At 30.7% G+C, this 14,268-nt stretch overlaps 2 protein-coding genes across 2 annotated transcripts; one reads left to right on the top strand and one right to left on the bottom strand.

The window, feature by feature from the left end:
• Nucleotides 1-5,690: 5,690 nt before the first annotated feature.
• On the top strand, nt 5,691-7,053 carry LOC122404269 (probable leucine--tRNA ligase, mitochondrial). Its single transcript, XM_043408206.1, has 3 exons — nt 5,691-5,925; nt 6,003-6,240; nt 6,673-7,053. Exons 1-3 carry the CDS (start codon nt 5,717-5,719, stop codon nt 6,886-6,888), a joined length of 663 nt encoding a protein of 220 aa, XP_043264141.1. The 5' UTR covers nt 5,691-5,716; the 3' UTR covers nt 6,889-7,053.
• On the bottom strand, nt 6,684-13,855 carry LOC122404271 (gamma-glutamylcyclotransferase-like). Its single transcript, XM_043408207.1, has 4 exons — nt 13,643-13,855; nt 7,294-7,592; nt 7,087-7,191; nt 6,684-6,830 (listed from the first exon to the last, which is right to left on the bottom strand). The coding sequence occupies exons 1-4, from the start codon at nt 13,745-13,747 to the stop codon at nt 6,809-6,811; spliced, it is 531 nt and encodes a 176-aa protein (XP_043264142.1). The 5' UTR covers nt 13,748-13,855; the 3' UTR covers nt 6,684-6,808.
• Nucleotides 13,856-14,268: the final 413 nt, after the last annotated feature.

Genomic DNA, 14,268 nt, shown 5'->3' with positions numbered 1-14,268 from the left:
AAGTAGAATTCATGGGTACCTACAAAAAAATTGTAGACAACTTTTTTTTAGGACGTCAAACAAAATTACTAAAAATGAAAAACGAATTTTTAAGAAAAATCGGGTAGGTGCCTAAATTCGGCGAAAAAAAAAATTTCGAATCGTTCTGGAAAAATTATTTTCGATTGCAGGACTCAATTATAATCATTTTTTGTGAATAGACATACCCCCGAAATCATACTCATTTTCGAGAAAAAAATTCCTTACCGAAAATCTAATGTGAGGCTAGAAATGGTCCCCCAAAATTTCATATGAATCTTTAAAACGTCATAACTTCTGAACAGATTGGAGGATTTTCATTTTTCAGGATGCAATCAACGCGTATTTTGATGAAGAATATATGAAAATTCCAAAAATATTCGAAAACTTGTTCCTTAACTCCGCAAAATGAGAAAAACCCCATAAAAATGGTCTAATTTTCAAACAGCCATAACTCCTACAATAATGAATATATTTCAATGAAACTTTTTTCTGAGGTAGAACTCATGGGTACCTACAAAAAAGTAGTAGACAACTTTTTTATAGGGCGTCAAACAAAATTACTAAAAATGAAAAATGAATTTTTAAGAAAAATCGGGTAGGTGCCTAAATTTGGCGAAAAAAAAAATTTCGAATCGTTCTGGAAAAATTATTTTCGATTGCAGGAGTCAATTACAATAATTTTTTGGTAAATAGACATACCCCCGAAATCACACTCATTTTCGAGAAAAAAATTCCTTACCGAAAATCTAATGTGAGGCTAGAAATGGTCCCCCAAAATTTCATATGAATCTTTAAAACGTCATAACTTCTGAACAGATTGGAGGATTTTAATTTTCCAAGATGCAATCAACGCGTATTTTGATGAAGAATATATGAAAATTCCAAAAATATTCGAAAACTTATTCCTTAACTCCGCAAGATGGGAAAAACCCCATAAAAATGGTCTAATTTTCAAACAGCCATAACTCCTACAATAATGAATATATTTCAATGAAACTTTTTTCTGAGGTAGAACTCATGGGTACCTACAAAAAAAGTAGTAGACAACTTTTTTATAGTGCGTCAAACAAAATTACTAAAAATGAAAAATGAATTTTTAAGAAAAATCGGGTAGGTGCCTAAATTTGGCGAAAAAAAAAATTTCGAATCGTTCTGGAAAAATTATTTTCGATTGCAGGAGTCAATTACAATAATTTTTGGTAAATAGACATACCCCCGAAATCACACTCATTTTCGAGAAAAAAAATTCCTTACCGAAAATCTAATGTGAGGCTAGAAATGGTCCCCCAAAATTTCATATGAATCTTTAAAACGTCATAACTTCTGAACAGATTGGAGGATTTTCATTTTCCAAGATGCAATCAACGCGTATTTTGATGAAGAATATATGAAAATTCCAAAAATATTCGAAAACTTATTCCTTAACTCCGCAAGATGAGAAAAACCCCATAAAAATGGTCTAATTTTCAAACAGCCATAACTCCTACAATAATGAATATATTTCAATGAAACTTTTTTCTGAAGTAGAATTCATGGGTACCTACAAAAAAATAGTAGACAACTTTTTTATAGGACGTCAAACAAAATTACTAAAAATGAAAAACGAATTTTTAAGAAAAATCGGGTAGGTGCCTAAATTTGGCGAAAAAAAAAATTTCGAATCGTTCTGGAAAAATTATTTTCGATTGCAGGAGTCAATTACAATAATTTTTGGTAAATAGACATACCCCCGAAATCACACTCATTTTCGAGAAAAAAAATTCCTTACCGAAAATCTAATGTGAGGCTAGAAATGGTCCCCCAAAATTTCATATGAATCTTTAAAACGTCATAACTTCTGAACAGATTGGAGGATTTTCATTTTTCAAGATGCAATCAACGCGTATTTTGATGAAGAATATATGAAAATTCCAAAAATATTCGAAAACTTGTTCCTTAACTCCGCAAAATGAGAAAAACCCCATAAAAATGGTCTAATTTTCAAACAGCCATAACTCCTACAATAATGAATATATTTCAATGAAACTTTTTTCTGAAGTAGAATTCATGGGTACCTACAAAAAAATTGTAGACAACTTTTTTTTAGGACGTCAAACAAAATTACTAAAAATGAAAAACGAATTTTTAAGAAAAATCGGGTAGGTGCCTAAATTCGGCGAAAAAAAAAATTTCGAATCGTTCTGGAAAAATTATTTTCGATTGCAGGACTCAATTATAATCATTTTTTGTGAATAGACATACCCCCGAAATCATACTCATTTTCGAGAAAAAAATTCCTTACCGAAAATCTAATGTGAGGCTAGAAATGGTCCCCCAAAATTTCATATGAATCTTTAAAACGTCATAACTTCTGAACAGATTGGAGGATTTTCATTTTTCAAGATGCAATCAACGCGTATTTTGATGAAGAATATATGAAAATTCCAAAAATATTCGAAAACTTGTTCCTTAACTCCGCAAAATGAGAAAAACCCCATAAAAATGGTCTAATTTTCAAACAGCCATAACTCCTACAATAATGAATATATTTCAATGAAACTTTTTTCTGAGGTAGAACTCATGGGTACCTACAAAAAAGTAGTAGACAACTTTTTTATAGGGCGTCAAACAAAATTACTAAAAATGAAAAATGAATTTTTAAGAAAAATCGGGTAGGTGCCTAAATTTGGCGAAAAAAAAATTTCGAATCGTTCTGAAAAAATTATTTCCAATTCCGAGGGTCAATTACAATAATTTTTTGTTAATAGACATACCCCCGAAATCACACTCATTTTCGAGAAAAAAAATTCCTTACCGAAAATCTAATGTGAGGCTAGAAATGGTCCCCCAAAATTTCATATGAATCTTTAAAACGTCATAACTTCTGAACAGATTGGAGGATTTTCATTTTTCAAGATGCAATCAACGCGTATTTTGATGAAGAATATATGAAAATTCCAAAAATATTCGAAAACTTATTCCTTAACTCCGCAAGATGAGAAAAACCCCATAAAAATGGTCTAATTTTCAAACAGCCATAACTCCTACAATAATGAATATATTTCAATGAAACTTTTTTCTGAGGTAGAACTCATGGGTACCTACAAAAAAGTAGTAGACAACTTTTTTATAGTGCGTCAAACAAAATTACTAAAAATGAAAAATGAATTTTTAAGAAAAATCGGGTAGGTGCCTAAATTTGGCGAAAAAAAAAATTTCGAATCGTTCTGGAAAAATTATTTTCGATTGCAGGAGTCAATTACAATAATTTTTGGTAAATAGACATACCCCCGAAATCACACTCATTTTCGAGAAAAAAAATTCCTTACCGAAAATCTAATGTGAGGCTAGAAATGGTCCCCCAAAATTTCATATGAATCGTTAAAACGTCATAACTTCTGAACAGATTGGAGGATTTTAATTTTCCAAGATGCAATCAACGCGTATTTTGATGAAGAATATATGAAAATTCCAAAAATATTCGAAAACTTATTCCTTAACTCCGCAAGATGAGAAAAACCCCATAAAAATGGTCTAATTTTCAAACAGCCATAACTCCTACAATAATGAATATATTTCAATGAAACTTTTTTCTGAAGTAGAATTCATGGGTACCTACAAAAAAATTGTAGACAACTTTTTTATAGGACGTCAAACAAAATTACTAAAAATGAAAAACGAATTTTTAAGAAAAATCGGGTAGGTGCCTAAATTCGGCGAAAAAAAAATTTCGAATCGTTCTGGAAAAATTATTTTCGATTGCAGGACTCAATTATAATCATTTTTTGTGAATAGACATACCCCCGAAATCATACTCATTTTCGAGAAAAAAATTCCTTACCGAAAATCTAATGTGAGGCTAGAAATGGTCCCCCAAAATTTCATATGAATCTTTAAAACGTCATAACTTCTGAACAGATTGGAGGATTTTCATTTTTCAAGATGCAATCAACGCGTATTTTGATGAAGAATATATGAAAATTCCAAAAATATTCGAAAACTTATTCCTTAACTCCGCAAGATGAGAAAAACCCCATAAAAATGGTCTAATTTTCAAACAGCCATAACTCCTACAATAATGAATATATTTCAATGAAACTTTTTTCTGAAGTAGAATTCATGGGTACCTACAAAAAAATTGTAGACAACTTTTTTTTAGGACGTCAAACAAAATTACTAAAAATGAAAAACGAATTTTTAAGAAAAATCGGGTAGGTGCCTAAATTCGGCGAAAAAAAAAATTTCGAATCGTTCTGGAAAAATTATTTTCGATTGCAGGACTCAATTATAATCATTTTTTGTGAATAGACATACCCCCGAAATCATACTCATTTTCGAGAAAAAAAATTCCTTACCGAAAATCTAATGTGAGGCTAGAAATGGTCCCCCAAAATTTCATATGAATCTTTAAAACGTCATAACTTCTGAACAGATTGGAGGATTTTAATTTTCCAAGATGCAATCAACGCGCATTTTGATGAAGAATATATGAAAATTCCAAAAATATTCGAAAACTTATTCCTTAACTCCGCAAGATGAGAAAAACCCCATAAAAATGGTCTAATTTTCAAACAGCCATAACTCCTACAATAATGAATATATTTCAATGAAACTTTTTTCTGAGGTAGAACTCATGGGTACCTACAAAAAAGTAGTAGACAACTTTTTTATAGTGTGTCAAACAAAATTACTAAAAATGAAAAATGAATTTTTAAGAAAAATCGGGTAGGTGCCTAAATTTGGCGAAAAAAGAATTTCGAATCGTTCTGGAAAAATTATTTTCGATTGCAGGACTCAATTATAATCATTTTTTGTGAATAGACATACCCCCGAAATCATACTCATTTTCGAGAAAAAAATTCCTTACCGAAAATCTAATGTGAGGCTAGAAATGGTCCCCCAAAATTTCATATGAATCTTTAAAACGTCATAACTTCTGAACAGATTGGAGGATTTTCATTTTTCAAGATGTAATCAACGCGTATTTTGATGAAGAATATATAGAAATTCTAAAAATATTCGAAAAGTTGTTCCTTAACCCCGTGAAATGACAAAAACCCCATAAAAATGGTCTAATTTTCAAACAGCCATAACTCCTACAATAATGAATATATTTCAATGAAACTTTTTTCTGAAGTAGAATTCATGGGTACCTACAAAAAAATAGTAGACAACTTTTTTATAGGACGTCAAACAAAATTACTAAAAATGAAAAATGAATTTTTAAGAAAAATCGGGTAGGTGCCTAAATTCGGCGAAAAAAAAAATTTCGAATCGTTCTGGAAAAATTATTTTCGATTGCAGGAGTCAATTATAATCATTTTTTGTGAATAGACGTACCCCCGAAATCCTAACCATTCTCGAGAAAAAAATTCAGTATGTGGACAAATTTTTAGACAAAATTGAAAACTTTCGAATCGTTTTGAAAAAATTATTTTTGGTTGCGGGAGCCAATTACAATCATTTTTGGTCCATAGACGTACCCCCGAAATCCTGCGCATTTTCGAGAAAAAAATTCAGTACGGGCGAAACTTTAAATGTTAAAAACTTTTTAACGTAGCCTCCATCAACAAATTGGTATTCTTTATTTTCGCCCTATTTTGGCCTCTAGAATCTTCCATTACAATTTTTTCCCAGGGATGGCCGAACACCCTGTATATAATTTGCTTATTAATAAAATCTAGCTATTCCGGGAATACGTAATTGGCAAAAACGTATGTGGAAAACTACGAAAAGTTTCGTCGATTATCGTAACAATGTAAATCTAGAAGATCTTCAAGCAATACCTACTGATCCTAAATTTGCCAAAGATGATGCATATATGTTTGATAGCCGAAATTATTTTCTGAAAACTGTAACTGCTAACATAACTGAGACTCAGCAATTAAGTGTTGCAATATCTAGACTACAAGGACTCATGAATAGGTACATAGATTTCTTTTAGATTACATCTAGGATTACAGCGAATACATTTTTAACTTTCCTGTGTTTTCAATATTTAGTTTACGTAAGGTGTCTTTGGTGTGTATGAAAAAAAGTCGTGAATTTGAGCGTGCGTTAGCAGTTAAAATTATTATGCTTGCACCATTCGCACCACACTTTGCATCAGAATTATGGGCAGCGTTCTGTTCTGCTAAACATCACCTTATAAGTGAAAATGAAGTAAGATTGGATAAGGATGTTATGGAACAAGACTGGCCAGAGATAGACTTAGATTATAAAATGACATTAAATGTACATGTAAGTCCAGTTATGTGTACATATTGCAAGATGTCTGTTTTATCTGAAAATGTAAAATATTTCAAAAAGTACTATAGAGAAAGAAAAAATGTTTTAACAAAAGTTGTTCATTTTTTTTTGTCTGTGAAAGAATGAAGATTTCAAGGTCAAGTTAGTTTTTTTAAACGGAATATAACATAGTACAAATTATCTATATTTATATCTTTAATTTCTTCTATTTGCATTTTCAGATAAGATAAACACCCTGTATATGTGTTACATGTTTCTATAATATTTACACATTTGTATAAATCGATAATTTTATTTTTGTTAGATAGTTACGTAAATGATTAACAATTAATAGAAATCAAAATACTTAATTATTACCATGTATTTACACCATATGAATAAGTTTGTATGACATTACTGACTACGTTACTTTTACATAATTAGATAAATGGGGAATGCCATAAAAAGATTAAAATACCTAAATACAAATTGGATAAATTGCTAGTCGATGAAGCCTTGGACTCGATGATGAACGATCCAGAAATCCAACGACGTTTGGTGAACAAAAAGATCGTTGAGACTAAACTTCTTTCAAAGGCAGGCTGTGATTCAACAATGTACATCGTTACAGAAAAACTTAAAGAAACTATAACAACATAAAACTTTCATAAAATCAGTAGTAAGTGTAAAAAGGAAATGCAAATTGAAAATACTATTAAAGTATCCTTTATGAAATTTGTTATATTATAGTGTGTAATATTAAAATATAAGACTGTGTACATGATGAAACTAATTATATAAGTATTTTTTTACTATCGAGTGAAACTAAACAAACTAGTATCGAACAACTATTCTTACCCAATATCATATTCTCCATTGTACTCGTTGTGAGGTATTGTTTCTAAGAATTTAATATAATCGCAAGGTAATTGATTTTCTTGCGCTCCTTTCAATATTGTTCCTCTGTATTGAAATTAAGTTTAAAATAATACTTTAATTAAAATTAAATGATACTTTTACAATACATTTTAACCGAATTAAAATATTCGAGTAAATAAAACATACATATACAATGGCGAAGGTCTTCTGTGAGATGGTAATAAACGTAATTTCATGTGGTCGTCTGGATTATTACATTGCTGGTATACTCTACAGTTTAAAACATTGCCGTTAGGCGTTTCTACTTCAACCATTAGAGGAAAGTACAATTTATCTGCAACACCTTCTTGACAATCTAATGTAGGAAGGTTGTCTTTATGTAATTCCCAAATCACTCCCCATACCTTATAACGTTCTGTTGGAACAATTGTCGCAGAGCATCCACCCCATCTCTTTGAATGAGTTAGGAAGTCGAGTCTGAAATTCTATACAAATCAGTGTTGCACAAAATAAAATTTAGTAAATACAAATAATATAAGAAAAACCCTATAACAAGTATAATACAATGTTAAAAATTAAAATGGTATTGTACAGTCAGTCAACAAAGTCTCTGTGCGCCGCACTAAGATTTATTGAACTATATTAGACAAGAATGAGGTCAAAAATAAATAATTTTTATGTTATTATATTCGGAAACATAACATTTATTATTAGTGGCAAAGGAAAGGGCATACATCCATTCATCGATGGAATATAATGGACGAAAGCACAAACGTAACAAAAATGTGGTCAAAAAAGTCTCCGTACAAAGAAGTATTCAACAGTCTAGTTCTATGAATTTTGCAGAATGTTTACAAACAAAACTGGAACGCATATTGTGCGTATTTTCTTTAAAATGGAAATGCCTGTTGCGATTCGAGAGTTAACTGTTGAATTAAGAAAAGAAGGTGCAACGTTGAAGAAAATTGTGCAAATTGTAAAATAGTCATCTTCTACCGTGCAATATATTTGCCAGAGATACAATTAAACAGGATCAAATCAAAATCGAAGACGTACAGGGAGACTCACAAAAATTAGAATCACACCATAAGCGTGCCATTATAAGAACAATTAGATCTGATCCACGGACTAGTGATCCAAAAGTGGCATCAACGATAGAAACTGATTATAATATAGAAGTAGTGCTTGAGACAATACGAAATGTAATAAGGAAAACAGGGTACAATGGCCGTACGGCTAGGCAAAAACCTTTTATAAGCTAAGCTAATAAACAGAAGCGATTAGAATTCGCATATTTATATATTAACGAAGACCAAAACTTATGGAATAATGTAATATTCAATGATGAAAGTATATCCACTATTTTTAATTCAGATGGAAAGAATAAAGTTTGGACAAAACCAAACACGTAAATAGAACCTAAACATTTGTATCCAACATTTAAACATGAAGGCGGCTGTGTGATGGTTGGGGGGTGTATGAGTGCTGCTGGAGTTGGATACATGACATTTATTGATGGTACTATGGATCAAAATGTTTATTTGAACATTTTGAAAGAAAATTTGACCCGTACTGTATTAAAATTAAATTTAGAAGGGTCGTTTATCTTCCAACAAGATAACGATCCTAAGCATATGGCGAAGAAAGTAAAAGAATGGTTACTGTATAATATCCCAAAGCAGCTTCATACATCTCCCCAATCATCCGACGTGAATCCTAATGAACATTTATGGGGTGAAATGAAAAGAAAATTTAAAAAGTACAATATTAAAACAAGAAAGATTTGAAATCCAAAATACTATTAGAATGGAATAACTAAACTAAAGGGTGGACCCACTAATCACTAATTGAAAAACTATAGTTAATAAATTTATATGTACGGAGACTTTTTTTACCACATTTTTGTTACATTTGTGTTTTCGCCCATTATATTCCGTTAATAAATGAATTTATGCCCTTTCCTTTCTTACTAATAATAAATGTTATGTTTCTGAATATAATAACGTAAAAATTATTTATTTCTGACCTCCTTCTTAACCAATATACAACATTCAATAAATCTTAGTGCGGTGTACGGAGATTTGGAACATTCCTAGCAAACGGCCCGTTCACCGATCGGGGTGAGTTATACGTCATTCGATTCGTCTAATTCAATACATTATTGATATGCATTTCATTATCTGCGGAAATTCGTTATTTTTTTATAAACTTGTCGTAAAGTTACAGTAAAAAAGTAAGGTAAGGTACATTTTTTGACAGGTTCACAGATAGAAACAAGTGACTATCGTTGCTATGTTCATGTTACAAATATAAATGATTGATCTAATTTGATAATGCTACATTGCTGAACGGGAATTTGTAGAATGCGTATGCATAAAAATCATTTTGTTACGGATAGACTTTGCATGAGTCGGTCAGGTAGACAGTATGTGCCGCAACAATTCCCCTTCCCAACAGTGCTTACGGGTAGAGAATATAATAAATTACTATTGTATGCAGTGCGTTGGATTAACTTTTTTTTATTATTAAATGTCATTATCATCTAGGTCTGGTATATTTTGGTTTTCTGTAGAATCAAATGAAATTTCTGCAATTTCTTTTAATAGCTGGTTAAATAAATCATCCTTTCCTTGCTTGGAAAATTTGTAAAATACGTAGTGGCTTAAATACCCAATGAAATTATCTTTTTTGCTAAAAATAGAAAATTTTATGGTATATGTTACAGAAAATATTAAAAGACGTGCAAAATTAAAAATACTAACCGACAATATTCAGGCAAAAAGTGTTTACTATGCCTCCACGTAGTTTCTATCGTATTTGTACGAGCGCCTGTTTCTGGGTCTTTGAAATGTAAGCTGTGATTTACGGTAAGATGTTTGTACCCCTCTTTCTCTAAGATGTTATAGGCTTTCTAACAATCTGAAATAATTGTTGTGCCAGGCAACACCCATTGTTTAATTATTGAAAGCAGGGACTCTGTGTCCCTACATTCAACAGGCACCAGGAATATTTTTCCACTTCCTCTTTCTATTCCTCCAAAAACCCATTGTCCCTCTACACGATGACCTCTGTGATATTTTCTTCGTCCGAACTTAGATTCGTCTATTTCTACTATTTTGCCTGGTCCGCCAAGTACTTCGCATGAATGTTGTAGCCAATCAGTCATAACTTGTTTTACAAAATAATTCCATTGAGAAACAGTATTTTTATATTCAATTGTAATTCTCGTACAATCTGATATTGATCAAAATTATGGACTAACGTGTAAGTTAATTTTAATACCATTTCATAAGAAAGCTTTGTTTTTGAAAACCACGTTCCATGTTTTACACATATTTTTACATCACAAGTTCGCTTTCGTTTGCAAGCACTAAGAGATGCTGCAATTGTTTTTCTACAACGCCAATTTTCATTGTCTAATTTCATTACGTTTCCACACTGTGGACAATTAAGATTTTTGTCAATCAACTTTTTATCTTGCAAAAATTTTAATAAAGCTTCTTTATTTTTACAAAATTCGTGCAATTTAAATAAGGTCTACACTTCTGGAACTACTAATTCGGTCATTTTTATAGCACGGTTGAACAAAATTCACAAAGTACAAGAAACAGAAGAAAATCAGAAATGACAGTTGAAACAAATGATTACTGAAACAATTTCTGCTTTTCTTCTGTTTCTTGTACTATCCGCAATGTGGAAATGTCATGAAAATTGGCAATGCAGGATAACTATTCCAGGATCTGTCGATCAAACTAAACGTAGAAGACATTGTAATATAAAGATATAACTTGTTTTACAAAATAATTCCATTGAGAAACAGTATTTTTATATTCAATTGTAATTCTCGTACAATCTGATATTGATCAAAATTATGGACTAACGTGTAAGTTAATTTTAATACCATTTCATAAGAAAGCTTTGTTTTTGAAAACCACGTTCCACGTTTTACACATATTTTTACATCACAAGTTCGCTGTCGTTTGCAAGCACTAAGAGATGCTGCAATTGTTTTTCTACAACGCCAATTTTCATTGTCTAATTTCATTACGTTTCCACACTGTGGACAATTAAGATTTTTGTCAATCAACTTTTTATCTTGCAAAAATTTTAATAAAGCTTCTTTATTTTTACAAAATTCGTGCAATTTAAATAAGGTCTACACTTCTGGAACTACTAATTCGGTCATTTTTATAGCACGGTTGAACAAAATTCACAAAGTACAAGAAACAGAAGAAAATCAGAAATGACAGTTGAAACAAATGATTACTGAAACAATTTCTGCTTTTCTTCTGTTTCTTGTACTATCCGCAATGTGGAAATGTCATGAAAATTGGCAATGCAGGATAACTATTCCAGGATCTGTCGATCAAACTAAACGTAGAAGACATTGTAATATAAAGATATAACTTGTTTTACAAAATAATTCCATTGAGAAACAGTATTTTTATATTCAATTGTAATTCTCGTACAATCTGATATTGATCAAAATTATGGACTAACGTGTAAGTTAATTTTAATACCATTTCATAAGAAAGCTTTGTTTTTGAAAACCACGTTCCACGTTTTACACATATTTTTACATCACAAGTTCGCTGTCGTTTGCAAGCACTAAGAGATGCTGCAATTGTTTTTCTACAACGCCAATTTTCATTGTCTAATTTCATTACGTTTCCACACTGTGGACAATTAAGATTTTTGTCAATCAACTTTTTATCTTGCAAAAATTTTAATAAAGCTTCTTTATTTTTACAAAATTCGTGCAATTTAAATAAGGTCCACACTTCTGGAACTACTAATTCGGTCATTTTTATAGCACGGTTGAACAAAATTCACAAAGTACAAGAAACAGAAGAAAATCAGAAATGACAGTTGAAACAAATGATTACTGAAACAATTTCTGCTTTTCTTCTGTTTCTTGTACTATCCGCAATGTGGAAATGTTATGAAAATTGGCAATGCAGGATAACTATTCCAGGATCTGTCGATCAAACTAAACGTAAAAGACATTGTAATATAAAGATATAACTTGTTTTACAAAATAATTCCATTGAGAAATAGTATTTTTATTCAATTGTAATTCTCGTACAATCTGATATTGATCAAAATTATGGACTAACATGTAAGTTAATTTTAATACCATTTCATAAGAAAGCTTTGTTTTTGAAAACCACGTTCCACGTTTTACACATATTTTTACATCACAAGTTCGCTTTCGTTTGCAAGCACTAAGAGATGCTGCAATTGTTTTTCTACAACGCCAATTTTCATTGTCTAATTTCATTATGTTTCCACACTGTGGACAATTAAGATTTTTGGCAGTCAACTTTTTATCTTGCAAAAATTTTAATAAAGCTTCTTTATTTTTACAAAATTCGTGCAATTTAAATAAGGTCCACACTTCTGGAACTACTAATTCGGTCATTTTTATAGCACGGTTGAACAAAATTCACAAAGTACAAGAAACAGAAGAAAATCAGAAATGACAGTTGAAACAAATGATTACTGAAACAATTTCTGCTTTTCTTCTGTTTCTTGTACTATCCGCAATGAGGAAATGTTATGAAAATTGGCAATGCAGGATAACTATTCCAGGATCTGTCGATCAAAGTAAACGTAAAAGACATTGTAATATAAAGATATTTGCAAAGCAAAGAACGTGGTTTTCTAAAAACAAACTCGGCTATAGATGTTTTAAAATTAACATATATACTAACATATAATTATGAGCAATGTCATATTATTATATAACTAAAATTAATTAAAAATACTGCTCAGCAATTGAAAGAGTAGAGTAGATTGTCGAGATCGATGAATCAATATTTTGTCATAGAAAATATCACAGAGGTCGCTTGAAAATTAATCACAGCGTCAGTTTTGAAGATCCCATTATTGATGCTTACACGAATTAAATTGAAACCACTTGGAGGCATGCTACACATTTTTTAATCTTTTTTATAACATATAATACTATCAATATTTTATATTTTTAAGAAGAGTAACTTCATCGAATGCCTGAGCCATTATGTATTTAGTAAATGTACCTAATAGAAAAATGGTGATTTATTCAATGAAATATTAGCAGAAATAGTAGAAATTTCATTCAATAAATGTTTAACAAATTAGCATTTGACTACCTAGCATTTTGAACAGAGTAACGACAGTCACTTGTTTCCACCTGTGGACTTGTCAAAATATACTTAACCTTACTTTTTTACTGTAACCTTACGACAAGTTTATAAAAAAATAACGAATTTCCGCAGATAATGAAATGCATATCAATAATGTATTGAATTAGACGAATCGAATGACGTATAACTCACCCCGATCGGTGAACGGGCCGTTTGCTAGGAATATACCCGGAGATTTTTTTGATTTACTGTATATAACATCTGCCCCAATAGTAGAATAAATATTCTATTACGAAAAATTATAGGGATGAAAGAAAAATATTGATAAATGAGGCATTCTTGATTGAAAAATAAACTGAAAAGAACGAAGTAAACGAAAAATATGTAGTATTAATTCATGTATGTACCTTTAAAATACCAATGTCCTTACGTACAGCAGTTGGATTATTAATATGTATTCTTTTCATTAACATATTGCTTCCATACGCAAAATACAAAAATTTCTTACACATTTTACTAAATTACTTTAACAACTATTTAAATTATTTGGAACCACTATTGGTCGACATGAGCTAATAAATAGGTTAAGATATCGTTTTGTACCGATGTTTATGGATGCATACAAAAGATAAAAGAGATAATTAAACGCTGTAAGTAAATAAGAATTATTTACACTTTCAATAAGATTTTAATTGATAAGACGATCATAAATTGAAAATAAAAGTTCTTTATGACGATTCATACAAGTTTATTCTGTTATGAATTTTTTGCGAGAATGACGAATGGGAACAGTGTTTCGTTGGTAATTCAGATAATTTCGAAAGCTAATCCTGTCTAATCCACCTACCTTTCACAGACAAATTCACATAATCGCACAGCAAATGAATATACATATATAGAGCAACTATACTCATATAATAGTAAGCACGTGAATCGGAACAATTACAACATTACGAAAATATACTTTGAAATTGTAATCTTTAATATACACGTATCATGTTCGCTTCATAATTTTTGGCGTTTATGTGGATAT

This window comes from Colletes gigas, unplaced genomic scaffold (assembly GCF_013123115.1).
Source record: "Colletes gigas isolate AHSC1104 unplaced genomic scaffold, ASM1312311v1 Colletes_gigas_Sc00145, whole genome shotgun sequence".
Classification (NCBI taxonomy): Eukaryota; Metazoa; Arthropoda; class Insecta; order Hymenoptera; family Colletidae; genus Colletes; species Colletes gigas.
This window is presented reverse-complemented; position numbering and strand designations above follow the sequence as displayed.

What these genes read in the sequence shown, in the direction of transcription:
- LOC122404269 (XM_043408206.1), top strand. Translation starts at nt 5,717, where the DNA reads ATGTGGAAAACTACGAAAAGTTTCGTCGATTATCGTAACAATGTAAAT. An exon ending in CTACAAGGACTCATGAATAG is followed by an intron (nt 5,926 to 6,002) that starts GTACATAGATTT and finishes TTCAATATTTAG; the next exon opens with TTTACGTAAGGTGTCTTTGG. An exon ending in AAATGACATTAAATGTACAT is followed by an intron (nt 6,241 to 6,672) that starts GTAAGTCCAGTT and finishes TTACATAATTAG; the next exon opens with ATAAATGGGGAATGCCATAA.
- LOC122404271 (XM_043408207.1), bottom strand. Translation starts at nt 13,747, where the DNA reads ATGTGTAAGAAATTTTTGTATTTTGCGTATGGAAGCAATATGTTAATG. An exon ending in AGGACATTGGTATTTTAAAG is followed by an intron (nt 7,593 to 13,642) that starts GTACATACATGA and finishes TGATTTGTATAG; the next exon opens with AATTTCAGACTCGACTTCCT. An exon ending in AGACCTTCGCCATTGTATAT is followed by an intron (nt 7,192 to 7,293) that starts GTATGTTTTATT and finishes ATTTCAATACAG; the next exon opens with AGGAACAATATTGAAAGGAG.